The 15,787-nt window shown below is 47.1% G+C and overlaps 1 protein-coding gene across 1 annotated transcript in view; it reads right to left on the reverse strand.

Annotated features, from left to right (window-relative positions):
• Nucleotides 1-815: 815 nt before the first annotated feature.
• RC3H1 (ring finger and CCCH-type domains 1) overlaps nt 816-15,787 on the reverse strand; it is an 83,954-nt gene continuing 68,982 nt past the window's right edge. The window contains 6 exon segments of the mRNA XM_040406732.1: nt 816-6,366; nt 6,889-6,998; nt 7,232-7,405; nt 12,224-12,317; nt 14,084-14,174; nt 15,105-15,318. Coding sequence (XP_040262666.1) covers nt 6,216-6,366; nt 6,889-6,998; nt 7,232-7,405; nt 12,224-12,317; nt 14,084-14,174; nt 15,105-15,318 — 834 coding nt within the window. The 3' untranslated portion in view covers nt 816-6,215.

Genomic DNA, 15,787 nt, shown 5'->3' on the forward strand with positions numbered 1-15,787 from the left:
CACAGGCTCTCTATGCGTGGGCAGGGTAAGCAGGACTCACAGGCTCTCTATGCGTGGGCAGAGTAACCAGGACTCACAGGCTCTCTATGCGTGGGCAGAGTAAGCAGGACTCACAGGCTCTCTATGCGTGGGCAGGGTAAGCAGGACTCACAGGCTCTCTATGCGTGGGCAGAGTAAGCAGGACTCACAGGCTCTCTATGCGTGGGCAGGGTAAGCAGGACTCACAGGCTCTCTATGCGTGGGCAGGGTAAGCAGGACTCACAGGCTCTCTATGCGTGGGCAGGGTAAGCAGGACTAACAGGCTCTCTATGCGTGGGCAGAGTAAGCAGGACTCACAGGCTCTCTATGCGTGGGCAGAGTAAGCAGGACTCACAGGCTCTCTATGCGTGGGCAGGGTAAGCAGGACTCACAGGCTCTCTATGCGTGGGCAGAGTAAGCAGGACTCACAGGCTCTCTATGCGTGGGCAGGGTAAGCAGGACTCACAGGCTCTCTATGCGTGGGCAGGGTAAGCAGGACTCACAGGCTCTCTATGCGTGGGCAGGGTAAGCAGGACTAACAGGCTCTCTATGCGTGGGCAGAGTAAGCAGGACTCACAGGCTCTCTATGCGTGGGCAGAGTAAGCAGGACTCACAGGCTCTCTATGCGTGGGCAGAGTAAGCAGGACTCACAGGCTCTCTATGCGTGGGCAGAGTAAGCAGGACTCACAGGCTCTCTATGCGTGGGCAGAGTAAGCAGGACTCACAGGCTCTATGCGTGGGCAGAGTAAGCAGGACTCACAGGCTCTCTATGCGTGGGCAGAGTAAGCAGGACTCACAGGCTCTCTATGCGTGGGCAGAGTAAGCAGGACTCACAGGCTCTCTATGCGTGGGCAGGGTAAGCAGGACTCACAGGCTCTCTATGCGTGGGCAGGGTAAGCAGGACTCACAGGCTCTCTATGCGTGGGCAGGGTAAGCAGGACTCACAAGCTTCTTCAATGTGCCGGCGGGGGAAAGCACTAAACCATTTAAAACAATATATATTCAAGTTAAGCATCACCCCCTTATCCTATGTGACCTGAGGGAGTCAAATAACTAAGATAACATGCAAACCAAAATCATAAGTATTTACATAATTACCCAATACTTTATGTAGATTTAAATGCAAGGAGGTATTGCTGCTCACTGCAGCCCTGCGGCCGCCTCAAACTGGATTGATCAGCGGGGGTCCCAAGGTCCGACCCCCCACTTATCAAATCTAAAACTCTTAGAAAACCCCTTAAAATCCTATTGGTAAGGAAGGACTGTGTTCGTGATCGTTGCAAGCACATATAATCAGTAGACCTTTACTACCCGGACAAGCCATTATCTACAAAAAAAACGCATTGTAATGAAAGCAGCCTGGTGTAATACCAACCCTACAAGAACAGGCAAGTGTATGTACAGAAATCGGCCAATTTCACCTCCATACAAACACATCTGCTGTCCATGGTGAAAACGTTGCTAAAGTGACAAGCCCAGCGGAGAGACCTCTAAAGCGCGGCTTCATTAACCCCTCTAGCAGCAGCTCAGCCTCTTTAGGGGCCATCGCAGCGCTCTACAGGTCTCCCCGACGCAGTAGAGGAACAGGTCATCACAAGACGGGGAGACTTCCACAGGTCTAATATGGCTAATGTGCGAATCTTTATCATGCAGAGATCCCAACCACTGCGCACGTGCCTACCAGTTGAAGGATTCCCCACGTTTCTACATTATTGAGTTATAACACCATTAGAAAACAGCAACTTCACAGAAGTTATTTGCTAAACAAATTCGTCTGAATGCATTTTCATTTTCTTTTTTTTTTTTTTTTCTCTTCATAGCATTGATGAGGCAACTTTAAGGAACAGAAGACTGGTTAACGCAAGTCAAGGAGATGCTGAGGTTTGGTATTTGCACAAGTTTTGGTATTTTCTGGGTGGTAACCGAAGAAACGGAACCCCACAAAAAAGTAGAAGTGTAAGCTTTACCCCAAGCAGGAGATACGGTACATGCTAAAAAAATTTTTAAATAAATTCTCCTACCATTGCGACTACAAACTGTGGGGGAGATGTTGATATCCCCTGCACTGCCAGAGGATTCAGCAAATTCATGACAAGGCGCATGCCTCATCATAAATGAAACACATCCTCCGGCAGTCCGTGCACCTAAACGGAAATCTACGACAGCTCAGAGCTGCTGGCGATCCCTAGCTTCATTAGCACCAAAAAAACTGGCGTAAATGAAGATAAATTGTTGGTCACGCCTATTCCAACCCTTGCTACGCCCCCTTTTAGGAAAGTGGCGTAAAACGAGGCACTCGCAACTCTCCCCCCGCCCCCAAAAAAGTTGCATTTTAAAAGTTGTAAATACACAACTTTTTTCTGGTGCAAGGGAGATGATAAATCTCTCCCTGCGTACGCCGATCTTGCAGTCACGTATGACGCGTTCCCACCTGCAGTTTTTTCTTGCCAACCAATAGAAGAGGGGCAGATGGAGGGACTAACAGGACTGCAGGGTCACACTGCAATGTTTGAAGACTAACCATGGAGATGCACAGGTCAGCACGGATGCTGTAGACCCCTAACGGCAAGAAATTCTGAAATAAGACATTTTGCCAAGTTGATTTTTTTTAGATGCACTGAAGCAATAAAAAATGGCTGTAAAAGTGTGCACAAAGATAAGCGGGTGACGGCGCCTTCAGGACATGGTGACAGCTGCTCCCCCCTCCACAGACACTGCCTGCATTTTGCCGACAGCCACAAGGCATTTGACGTCCTCCATCTGCTCTCATCTATTAGGCAAACAACTCCCCTTTCGCCCAGTAAGTGTGTATTAGGTAACGGCTTGTAAGACTCAGCATTACAAGCAACCCGCTAGGTGTATTGGTGAATGATACGCATGTAAAACAGGGGAGCGTCAAACAGTACATGACAGGGTGTGATGATCCCCATAAGGCACATAACTGCTGAACGTAACCTTAGGGGATGGTTCGTACCAGCGCTTAAGAGGGATTTACCAAGCGGGGATAGGAGGACTTGGGAGAGTATTTCTTCTAAGGCAATCTCTTCGCCTCAAGCCAGAAAGTTTGCATTCGAGGAATAGTACAGCGTCACTTCTGGATAAGAGAAAAAGTACATAGCACCCAGTCATCGGGAGTTTTAGATTCACTTTCCAACCCGTATTAATCTTGCAACCATGGAATACGAAGCCGAATCAACGGCAAGCTCCGTGTCACTATTAAGCAGATCTCCGTGCCCCTGGAAGTTGCACTCATCCAAAAAAAGAAAAAAAATTAAACCCTTAAAACAGATTATATGTGCTTGCATATCATTGCAGACGTCTACAAACACATATAACACTATGATCTTTTATTTAAATAAAAAAAAAAAAAAAAAGTTAGCTTGAACTCCAAGCCGATACATGTAAATATCAAATGTGTGACCAGCAGGTCCGAAATGTTCAATTTAATTCAATGTGAAACAGTATATTAAACGCGGTGCCTCCTCCTGGCAATAAGGAAAATCAAACAGGCGCTCTTTTCCAAGCACCTTCAGTTATGGAAACTTCAACTGGTAGGCAGGCGGGGGACCCACAAAACCTAAAAAGTACATAGACTGTACGATTCTTTTTGTTTGTTTTTTTACAATTCTTTCTAAATAGGATTCATGGAACGTAATGCTGAGGCGGACAATGACCCAGCAGGAGTTGAAGATTCAGGAGATACTGGAGAGAGAAAAGGGGAAGGGATGAAAGAAAGGAGGAAAAACACTAAGAAAATACAAAGAACAAAAAAAGTAATTAATTCTCGCTTTTACCCCACCAAAACGATGTGGGAAGGTATTACATAGCCAGTCGTCTGCCCATCTGTCTTGCTTTCTTGTGAAAAGGGAATCTTAACTTTCCCCTCAAATAAGTCAATATGAAGAACGAAGAATTAAATAAGTTTTACATGTCGCTGCATTAACCCCCTGGAAGCCTTCTGTGCATTTCCACGCTACCTATAAGGCAAAACTATAATGGTTGCCCTTTGATACAACACAATACTGCGCAGAAGGCAACACCGCGCCCAATGACCACAGCTGGGTGTTGCGTTGGAGCTACGGGGAAAACAGTTACAACTATTTAAAGGGGTATTCTGCTTATATAAAAGTTACCCCCTATCCACAGAATAGGGGAGAACTACTAGAGAACTATGAGACTGCAGGACCCATACCCCGTGGAGCCCCTCGAAAAGAATGAAGCTGCAGGCCAGGCATGTACATGGCCGCTCAATTCACTTCTATGGGAGTTCCAGAGATAGCCAAGTACAGAGTTTGACCATCTCTGCAACTCCCATAGAAATGAATAGAGTGGCCACGCACATGCCCGACTGACCGCTGCATACATTTCGAGTGGCACCACTTATGATTTGGTAGGACCCCCCACAGATCTACTAAGAATGAATAGACATAGAAATGAATGTAGTTGCCAATCTCATGTCCGACTGGCTGCTCCGTTCATTTTGGGGGATGCACAGGGCCCCGTTCTCATGACTAGTGGTGGTGCAGTGGTAGAACCCCCACCGATCTACTAGATATCCCCTATCCTGTGGATAGGGAATAAGTCTACTTTATAAAACCAGAATACCCCTTTAAAAAGGAAGATCTCTTTAGCAACCATTTTATTTTAGTTCTCCAATGCATCGAAAAATGAAAAACATTTGCAAATAGACAAAAAAAAATCCCAACATTTTATAACTACAGTTCTGATACACATCTGTGTGTCTCCATAGTAACAGACTACAAACAAAACCCTATGTAGTCTGATCACGCAAGTCCTACTGCTATCCGTCTCCTACTTCTTTCTTACCACCAAATGCCTGCTAGTAAGGGCGCATTCACACGACCGTAGTGTGCGTTCCGCAACTATAATAGAAAATGCTTATTCTTGTCCGCGGACAAAAACAGGACATGCTCTATTTTTTTTCGTGGGGCTGCGAAACGGAACGACAGATGCGGACAGCTCACGGTGTGCTGTCCGCATCTTTTGCAGCCAAATTTAAATGAATGGGTCTGCACCCGTTCCGCAAAATTGCGGAACGGGTGCAGACTCATTCCTACGGCCGTCTGAATGAGCCCTTGGAATTGCGAAATTCTAAATGGAGTGTGACCACAAGATCAGACGGCGTACTTTGTCTGTGGCCTGTTACCATGGAGACAAACAGGTCTGCATAGCTGCTGTAGACACAAAACGACAGATTGCGAATGAAGTCTATTTGCAAAGTTGATTCACTTTCCGCTTGTAAGAACTGGAGCAATAAAACAAAATAAAATGTAAAAGAGGATCGACTGTCTTTCCCTATAGGGATAAGCAAGGAAAGCAATCCAAAAGGTTTAAAGGCAGTAAGCTGCCCGGCCAAGGAAAGGTATTTCCTGGAAATTTGTCTGCAAACTCAAAAGCACAACGATGGTCACATTTGAATCTTTTACCATCTTTTGGGCAAATATGCATCTTCCACTCTTTTAGGGCACAAACAATCTAAAATTAAAACAGGGAAAAATTCGGCCAATGGCGCTTACAGATGTTCTGGGTATGTAATACCATCCTAATAAAACAAGAAAAAATAAATGTAAATCTACAGCAATAAGATCGTACAATTAATCAAACAGAGTATATATATATAATATCTTCCTTTTTTGTCTTTAAAGCCTTGCATCCAAGGCATTGAAAGGTATTAAAATTAAGTTCATTCACAGAACAAAAACAACTAATCTTGAATTGCTTGCAGATACTGCTAATTTTCATCTGTGTCTTTTTTTTTTTTTAATATATATTTTGTATTCTGTATATTTTTTTTTTATTAAAAAATGTGTTAACGTGAAAATATGTGCAGAGGTTGTTCTTACTAGTGGTGTTTTCAATGCACATTTTATATGTAGTCTGTCATGCTTTGGAGGGCAGGGAACAAGAGAGCAGGGTCACAGGTTCTTCCCATAACTGACCCCCAAAACGGGGTTTATGTAGGCAATTCTTAAATAATAATAAACTTCTGATAACCCCAAAAATGCTCTGAACTCTCCCTCCAAACACAAAAAACCCACACAAAAAAAAAATATGAGAACAGAACAAAAATATAAATGCCGTTTCATTTTTTTTTTTTTCCTCACCGCCCACTAAACAAAAACGCCTTCAGATAAAACTTAAGGGTTAAGGGTGTGGGTAAAACAGCCCTCGTGGGTTTACGGAGCAGCAGTGGAATGGACTCCAGTTCTCAGGGCCTCATTTTTATCCCCACCGGCTTGGGCATCCTCTGAAAGGGTTAAAGAAGTCGTCTTGCTAGAGAGCATAGTGATGTCCTGGGCCAAGCTAGATCCATTTGGCACCTCGTTGCTGTAAGAGAAGTAAAATTACATATAAATAACATTTTTGCTGTAAGGAAACGGAGACCACGCGGCCATCTACACACTATTCATCTAACAAACTCACTGATCGATGCAGGGTCTAAATGCCAAGATTCCCCCTTATGACCAATGAAATGGAGGGGCCACAGCGCTAGTTAAGCAAAATGGCTCTTTCACTGATCTTCCTTACATAGAGGCACGCCAAGCTGTAGGTTGATACATGTGGCTAAGGCCCAGTGCACACGACCATATTTTCGGCTGGCAAATTTTGCGGATCGGATGCGGACCAGTTCAATTCAACGGGGCTGCAAATCTTGTGGACAGAACACAACGGTCCAGCAAAAAAAAAAAAGGTAGAACGTGTCTTATTCTTGTCCATTTTGAGGACAAGGATAGGACATTTCTACAGGAGGTGAAAATAAAATGGTATCCGTGTTCTACGGATCTGCGGTATGCAAACAGCAAAACACTTACGGTCGTGTGAATGAGCCCTAAACTACAAGATATTTACCTAAAAGTCAAAGGGAGCTCATGTGGCAGAACCTTGGCCTGTGGCTCCAGCTGTCCGTTCTCGACTTTCATGACATCTGATTTGCTTTTAACACCCATGGGATGACTCTCCTTAGGGGGCGGGGGGAAAAAATAATTAAAAAATAAAAATGATGAATTCTTAACATTTTTCTCAAGTAACAAAAGTCAAAGTAGTCATTGGATGTCTATGGAGGTAGATGTGTAGAATGGAGTTACGAAATATTACATATATCCCCCTCATGAGCTGAAGAGGAGACCAAGAGGGACATGGGTGGGAAAATAAATGAATGGTCCACTGGTGTAGATATGTTGTAGGTGCTCACCATACTAAGTTCACGAGTTCTTTTCCCAATCTCCCTCTCCACTTGATGAAGCTCAAGGCTCAGCTGTTCGTTAGACAACATGGTGGACCATTTGGCTGACGGCGGTGGAGGGGGCTGCTGTTGACTTCCCAGAGTGGAAGACTCTCTCTGCACTAGCAGACGGCTACTTGCAACCTACAGGATAGCAGAACAGATTAACGTATTGAACTGCTTAATGCCAACACTAAAATACAGGGCTCTTTAAAAAATAATAATAATAATAAAAAAAATAAACTGTACTATACCATAAACCTGTGGGCTATAGCGTAGAACAGGGGTACTCAACTGGCGGACCGCGGTTGCCAGCTGTCCAGACCCCTGCGCAGTGGCGTGCTAAGGGGGTGCCAGAGTCCAGAAGCAATACAGATGGAAGCGCTCACTGCTGGAGCGCTGGGAGCTGACGCCCCGTCACTCACCGCTCAGCTCCCATCCTTCAGGCCAGCCGAGCTCTGAATGGTGAAGCAGCGAGACGTCTCCCCGCACCACCATTCAGTCTGCAGGCACAGGTCGCACTGCCGGCATGTGTGAGCGGAGCTTGCAGCCCGGAAATCTCCATAAGCTCCGCCTACACTGTGCTGCAGAGAGATCTGTGTCTGCAGGGGAGAGAAGTAGGTGAGCTTCAGGAACGGGACAAGGTGAGTAGGTACTACTACTGTGAAGGGGGCACAGATAGGACGCTACTACTACTGTGAAGGGGGCACAGATAGGACGCTACTACTACTGTGAAGGGGGCACAGATAGGACGCTACTACTACTGTGAAGGGGGCACAGATAGGACGCTACTACTACTACTGTGAAGGGGGCACAGATAGGACATTACTACTACTGTGAAGGGGGCACAGATAGGACGCTACTACTACTGTGAAGGGGGCACAGATAGGACGCTACTACTACTGTGAAGGGGGCACAGATAGGACGCTACTACTACTGTGAAGGGGGCACAGATAGGACGCTACTACTACTGTGAAGGGGGCACAGATAGGACGCTACTACTACTGTGAAGGGGGCACAGATAGGACGCTACTACTACTGTGAAGGGGGCACAGATAGGACATTACTACTACTGTGAAGGGGGCACAGATAGGACGCTACTACTACTGTGAAGGGGGCACAGATAGGACGCTACTACTACTGTGAAGGGGGCACAGATAGGACGCTACTACTACTGTGAAGGGGGCACAGATAGGACGCTACTACTACTGTGAAGGGGGCACAGATAGGACGCTACTACTACTGTGAAGGGGGCACAGATAGGACATTACTACTACTGTGAAGGGGGCACAGATAGGACATTACTACTACTGTGAAGGGGGCACAGATAGGACATTACTACTACTGTGAAGGGGGCACAGATAGGACATTACTACTACTGTGAAGGGGGCACAGATAGGACATTACTACTACTGTGAAGGGGGCACAGATAGGACATTACTACTACTGTGAAGGGGGCACAGATAGGACATTACTACTACTGTGAAGGGGGCACAGATAGGACATTACTACTACTGTGAAGGGGGCACAGATAGGACACTACTACTGTGAAGGGGGCACAGATAGGACACTACTACTGTGAAGGGGGCACAGATAGGACACTACTACTGTGAAGGGGGCACAGATAGGACATTACTACTGTGAGGGGGCACTTAGGGTATTCATACTCTGCGGGGAGGAACTAAGGAGCATTATAATGTGTAGGGGCACCAAGGGATCACCCTGCTGTGAAAGTGCACTTAGAGGTATCATACTCTGTGGCGCACTAAAGGGATATCATATTGTCTCAGGGGCATTAAAGGGGCATCAATATTGTTAAGGGGCACTGAAATTGATTTTTGTACTTACCATAAAATCCTTTTCTCGTTGGATGCACTGGGGGACACAGTACTATGGGCATATGCCTAGCTGACACTAGAACGGAAAAGTGTTGGCTCCACCCAGAAGGGCTATACCCTCTGCACAGACACTAAACTAACCAGTTGGTACTAAAGCAGTAGGAGCACCAAAATCCAGAGCGAAAAGTGAAGCCAACATGTCCTAAACCAAAATGAGGACCAATATCGAAAAGGCCCAGGAAACCCGTGTGATGAGCCACCCCCTGAAGGAAGGTTTTCACTTGGGAACGAGAAGCCAAGGGCCTTTGGAAAGGAACAGACAAAGCAGAGACCTGACCTTTGATGGAGGCCAGGCGGAGACCTTTCTCAAGGCCGGTCTGAAGAAAGGCAAGAATCCTAGGAACAGAAAAAATGGAGAGGGTGAACCTCGCCAGATTCACACTAGGCAAAATAAGCCTTCCAGGTACGATGGTAGATCCTGGCCGACTAGGGTTTACGTGCATGAAGCATAGTCTGGATGACTGACTCGGAGAGACCGCGGAACCTCAGGTGAAACAGCGGACCTTGCGAAAGGAGGTCGGGACGCAGTGGTAGCCGCCATGGGGCGTCAGCGAGCAGAAAGGTGAGATCTGCGTACCACGCCCTGTGGGGCCAGTCTGGGGCCACTAATATCGCCCCGGGACCCGATCCATTTTGAGGCGTTTGAGTACCCGAGGAAGAAGCGGAAGAGGAGGTAAGAGATACAGGAGACTGAATTGGGACCACGGGAGCACTAAGGCATCTACCGCAAAAGCCTGAGGATCCCGAGACCTGGCGACGTAAAGCAGACGTTTGATTCAGACGGGAGCTGAAGAGATCCACGTCTGGGATTCCCCAACGATGACAGAGCTGTTGAAACACCTCTGGATGGAGAGACCACTCGCCCGGGTCGAGACGTTGGCGACTGAGGAAGTAGCTGCTAAATTGTCGACTTCGGGGATGTAGACAGCGGAGAGAGCGTGAACGTGTCCCTCTGCCTACCACAGGATGCAAGAGGCTTCCTTCAGGACCGACTCGCTTTTGGTGCCTCCCTGGTGGTTCAAATAAGTCACCGCAGTGGAGTTGTCAGTCTGAATCCAGACAGGAAAACCACGGAGGGGAGTCCAACAGGAAAGAGCTAGGAAAATGGCCCTGAGCTCCAGGATATTGATCTGCAGGGAGCCCTCTCGTACCGACCACTGATCCTGTGCTGTGAGAGACCAGAAAACTGCCCTCCAACCTGCTAGGCAGGCATCGGTAGAGATCATCTGCCAATGTGGGGGAGGAAAGGATCTGCCAAGGGATACTGTTCGGGAAGTTCAGCCACCAACGCAAGTCCCGGCGGACCTGAGGGTAAAGGCTGATCGGGTGATCGAGGCCTGACGGAGACTTGTTCCACTGGGCAAGAATTGAGAGCTGAAGGGACTGGACATAAGAAAATGCCTCGAAGGAGGCAACCATCCGGCCCAGAACGCGCATGCACGCCCTGATGGACAGAGGAGACTGCTCGTGAAGACTAGCCACCCTGACTGGAGAGCCACTACCTTGACCTGGGGAAGGAACACTCGTCCGAAGACCATGCCCAGGAAATCCATCCTCTGGCTGGGAACAAGGGAGGACTTGGAGTGGTTCACCAGCCACCCGAACTGGGATAGCACAGACAGGGTGATGTGGAGGCTGAACAGGTTGTCCACCCGGGACGAAGCCTTCACCAGAATATCATCCAGGTAGGGTATTCCTGCAACTCCCCTGGCAGGAAGAAGTGCGACGAGGGGAGCCAACACCTTTGTAAAGACCCTCGGGGCAGACGCCAGGCCGAAGGGCAATGCCACGAATTGAAAATGCAGAGAACCTACTGCGAAGCGAAGGTACCTCTGATGAGACAGAGCTATGAGGAGATGCAGATAAGCATCCCGGATGTCGATGGACGACAGATGTTACCCAAGAGAAGGAATTCCACCCCTGGCCAAAAGAGGGGAACTAACCCGAGACCCCATGGGACAGGGACGCAGGGGAGAATACTTACCGTCCGGCGTCTTCAGGCGCCGCAGGGTCACCGCTTCAGCAAACTCGTACATACGTGGGATTGCCGGCATGCCACTGCGGATGCAGTAATGGGGGGGGAACGGGTGACCGGCGAGGTACTCAAAATACGTGCCCGCAGGGGGTGCAACTAAAGTGGGTATTCACGATGAAGCCCCATCCTGCAGCAGGCTGAGACCTGCACAAGAAAAGAAAAAAGAATAAAATAAAAAATAAAAAGCAGCAAGACATGCAAAAAAAAACCAGAGCAGGTCATGTCTGCCTCCTATGGACACTAGACTAAAACTGGTTAGTTTAGTGTCTGTGCAGAGGGTATAGCCCATCTGGGTGGAACCAACACTTCCTTTCTAGTGTCAGCCTCCTAGTCGCAGCTGGATATATACCCATGGTGCTGTGTGCCCAAATGCCATTCACGAAAAAAGGACATTCTCACTGTTTGGTCATCAGAAAGTAGATTAGATGGGCTTGGAGGTGTGGATTATTGTAAAAAAAAATAAAAAAAAAAAAATGCAGCACTACACGCCAATGGTGTCCCTCCTTGTTTGTTTTGCAGCTCGGACCTTCATCCTACAGCAGACTCAAGTATGTGGACCTTTACGAATAGTAGTTGAGTACCCCTGGCATAGAAAATCCCAAGCTCCCACACTACTTACCCCAGTTCAATGTCTCCTGGTGCCCACTGAATCAGTCTGTAAACTCTGAATGCTGCCAGCCACCAGGTCTAAGCCAATCAAGGTGGTGGTGGCCACCAGAAATCCGCTGTTTACAGATGGTGGTGGGGGAACCTGAACCAGAGTGCTGTGGTAAAAAATGAGGAGCTTTGGTGTTTTACGGATTTTTTTCAGAAAGTGGCCAACCCCTTTAATCCAGGTGATTTTGGGCACTTTGCAATAACAAAAAAGATTCTTATCTCATTGGTTTGTAAGCATATAAAAATATATATATATTTTGCATTGGCAAAGCATCTCCCTAATACCTACTGCTTATACGAAGGTGCGACTCAAGGCAAATTTACAGTAATAAGACCAAGCACTACAACCATGGTGAGCCCCATGCCACGCACCTGTGTCTGCTGACTGATTTGCTGGTTTAGCTGGTGTAACTCCATTCTAAGCTGTTCTCTCTCAGATGTAGGTAAAGGCTTGGGCATACGATCTCTGCAGGAGGCAAAGGTTAAAGATCTAATTCCAATTACTACAGTGTAATAGGCCTAAGCCTAAAGAAAAGGCAGAAAGTGTGCAGTCCACTTAAAGGGGAACCTGTCACCTGCAAAACGCTTATTAAACCGACCACAGTACCTTACAGTATCCCCAGTGTATTGCTAATCATGTTTTTCTTTCCTCTTTGCGTTTCTTTATACTTGTTAAAAACGCTGTTTTAATGTCGGTTGGCGCCGTCTCAGAGTCAGGCTTGAAGTCAAGGGGGCAGCGGCCTCCTTGCTTCAAGTAAAGCTAAGCCCGGACCTTACCCCTCTCCTTTTTACAATTAGATGGACATGCTGCCGGGATTGCACTCTTCTAGCGCATGCGCGGTACGCTGCCTGTTACAGCGCGACCCTCACTCACCCGCCTGCATTTTGCTGACTGCGGATGCGCCGGACAGTCCAATCGCACACGCGCCCGGCCGTCACGCTGTAACAGGTAGCGTACCACTTATGCGCTAGAAGAGCATGATCACGTCCATCTAATTGTAGAGAGGAGGGGTAAGGTCCGGGCTTAGCTTTACTTGAAGCAAGGAGGCCGCTGCCCCCTTGACTTCAAGCCTGACTCGGAGACAGCAGCAACCGACATTAAAACAGCGTTTTTAACAAGTATGAAGAAACAGAGGAAAGAAAAACATGATTAGCAACACACTGGGGCATACTGTAAGGTACTGTGGTCGGTTTAATATGCATTTTGCAGGTGACAAAGGTAAAAAAAAAAGGCTTAATAATAAGCATAATGTGTTAGAGACGTTTCCCACTGTTTACAAAAAAGCAGATCCGTCAGCCTATGTAAGGGCAGCATATAGGGTAATAGCTAAAGGTCCATACTACTTTGGAACGCTATGGCTGCTATGAACCGGTATATGCGGTATATATTCATGACCAAATCGCTACTCTCCATATACAGCAGCCACTCAATCCCCTACATGCGAGGAGACTGTGGCGGTGCCATGTTCATAAACATAGACTCCTAACTATATGTAGAAGAATCCAGCATAGGTCATTTAAAATCCATAGAAGCAACCAAAATCCGCAAAACACGGATGCCGCCAGTGTGTGTTCCGCAGTTTGTGGAATGGAATCGGTACCCATAATAAAAATGCCTATTTTTGTCCGCAAGACGGACAATCGGACATGTTCTATTTTTTTTGCGGGGCCACGGAACGAAGCAACGGATGCGGACAGCACACGATCCTGAGTTTACCCCAACTGTAGATATCGGAGGAGATGAAAAAAATCGGGCACTTTGGATAGTTTCACACTAGCATTTTGAGATCCAGCAGGCTGCTCTGGCAGGGAACAGCTTGCCAGATCTCTCTGCACTCTGGCATCGACAGAAACTACCGTATTGCCATCCGGGGCCCATTAACTAGAATGGGGATTGGAGGCGATCCGGCTGCAACCCAGCAAACATGCAGAGAATTGGCCGGACATATACTGCTGTGGGCAGTGGTTTTCGTCCAGCCGCTTCTCGGCAGGTTTGCTGGGTTGCGACCGGATCTCCACCAGTCCCCATTATAGTAAATGGGGCCGGTGTGTGTCATGTAGCTTCTGGCAGTCTCTCTTATGTATATGGTTCCCCCCCACCGAAAAAAAGAAAGCAAAAACAAATGATTGCAATGTACTTCAGACCAGCACTACCAGATTGAGTAGTGCCAAAGAGCTTTGCATTGTCTGTAATAAACAGGGTTATTATACAGAACAGCCATTGGTAATTACCTCTCGCTCAAATGTCCCTGAGAAGGAAGGTTCTGATGGGGAGAATATGAAGGAGCTCCCAGGCCGCTGTGACTACTGTAGAGACTGTAATCTAATAAAAGAAGAAAATACATTGAACGTATAGCCAAAAAAACAGCATAAATAGTTGAAGATCTAGAAATCTCAAGTTAATAACCAGATTTTTTGGCATCAGTAATGGCATACATATGTCAACAAGAACCAAGTGAGAGCACTCTCTGAAGGACCAGTACTGTGCATGACACGGACAGCCCACCGATTTCAATGGGCACTGTGCAATGTTTTATTTTCTCTGTGGTGTCGCTGCAGGTAAAGTGTGCACTTGCTGCCCAGCTCCCGCGCGCTTCAGCAAAAACGCATAACTTAAAGTAACATTCCCTTTAACTGTGATGAAGCAGCGCCTGCAGGCCTTGAACAGGCAAAGGCTTCACAAGAAGATCTGAGCAAACATTAGAGACCAACATACAAGTATTCACAATTACTAATTTATAACTCATGAAATGGGTTTTCCAGGAGTGTAATACTGACAGTGGAACCTTAGGTTAAGTCATCAATATCAGATCAGTGGGGGTAGGACTCCTAGCATCTCCATCGATCTGCTGGGTGAATGGGCTGAGCATGTCTCTGTACACTGGGCAGTCACTTTCTCATTCACTTAAATGGGAGCAGCACTGCACTATCATCCACGGCTACTACCCAGAGTGTTGTTCCAGTGTTGTTCCCCCGCAGCCCATTCAAAAAGCTGACTGGCGGGGGTGTCTCAATAGGTGTTCAATATTACAGTTGCAGAAAACTCCTTTAAGAGAAACATGCAGCACTTCAGAAAATGAGGAAATACTTTTTATATCACAAGATGCTAGAGTCACCCGCGACGCTGGGGAGGCTGGGCACCATCGCGGCCTGCTACTGGCTGCTTCCCCCAACATACACCCCCAGGGGACCGGGTATTGTGGGGGAGTATTTGTACTATCGGATAACCCCTTTAAACTTCATGAAAACTCACCAGCAATGCTTGATTTGGTAGCCGCACCTTGGCCTCCCAGTGCCGGCTGCATAAGGCCGGACGGCTGGTACAAGGTCTTGGAGGTGCGGGAGATGGCACCAAAACGAGATACTGTGGGTCGGTCGCCAAACGGAATGAGATCATCCTCTCCTGCCTCTGGGGCTCTGCGTTGGAGCTCAAGGCGCTGATCCCTTAGGGTTTTGCTGTCAACATTCTGTGATGGGAAAAGGGTAAAGAAGATAAAACAAAGTCAATTAAATATGGCTGTAATGTGAACCCTTAGGCCCCTTGCAGACGAGCGTGTCCGGATAAGGTCCGGATGCATTGCGGCAAACCTGCGCGAGTAGGTACGCAATTGCAGTCAGTTTTGACTGCGATGTTGTTCAGTTTTTATCACGCGGGTGTAATGCGTTTTGCACGCGCGTGATAAAAAATTGTACGTGGTACCCAGAAGTTCAGGTTTGGGTTTAAGGTTGTGTAGATTGCTATTATTTTCCCTTATAACCATGTTAAAAGGGAAAATAATACATTCTGAATGCATAGTACAATAGGGCTGGAGGGGTTAAAAAAAAAAAAAAAAATAATAATAAATAATAATAATAATAATAAAACTCGCCTTAATCCACTTGTTCGCGCAGCCGGCATCTCTTCCGTCGTCTTTTGTGAGGAATAAAACCTTTGAT

Source organism: Bufo bufo, chromosome 9 (assembly GCF_905171765.1).
Source record: "Bufo bufo chromosome 9, aBufBuf1.1, whole genome shotgun sequence".
NCBI lineage: Eukaryota > Metazoa > Chordata > Amphibia > Anura > Bufonidae > Bufo > Bufo bufo.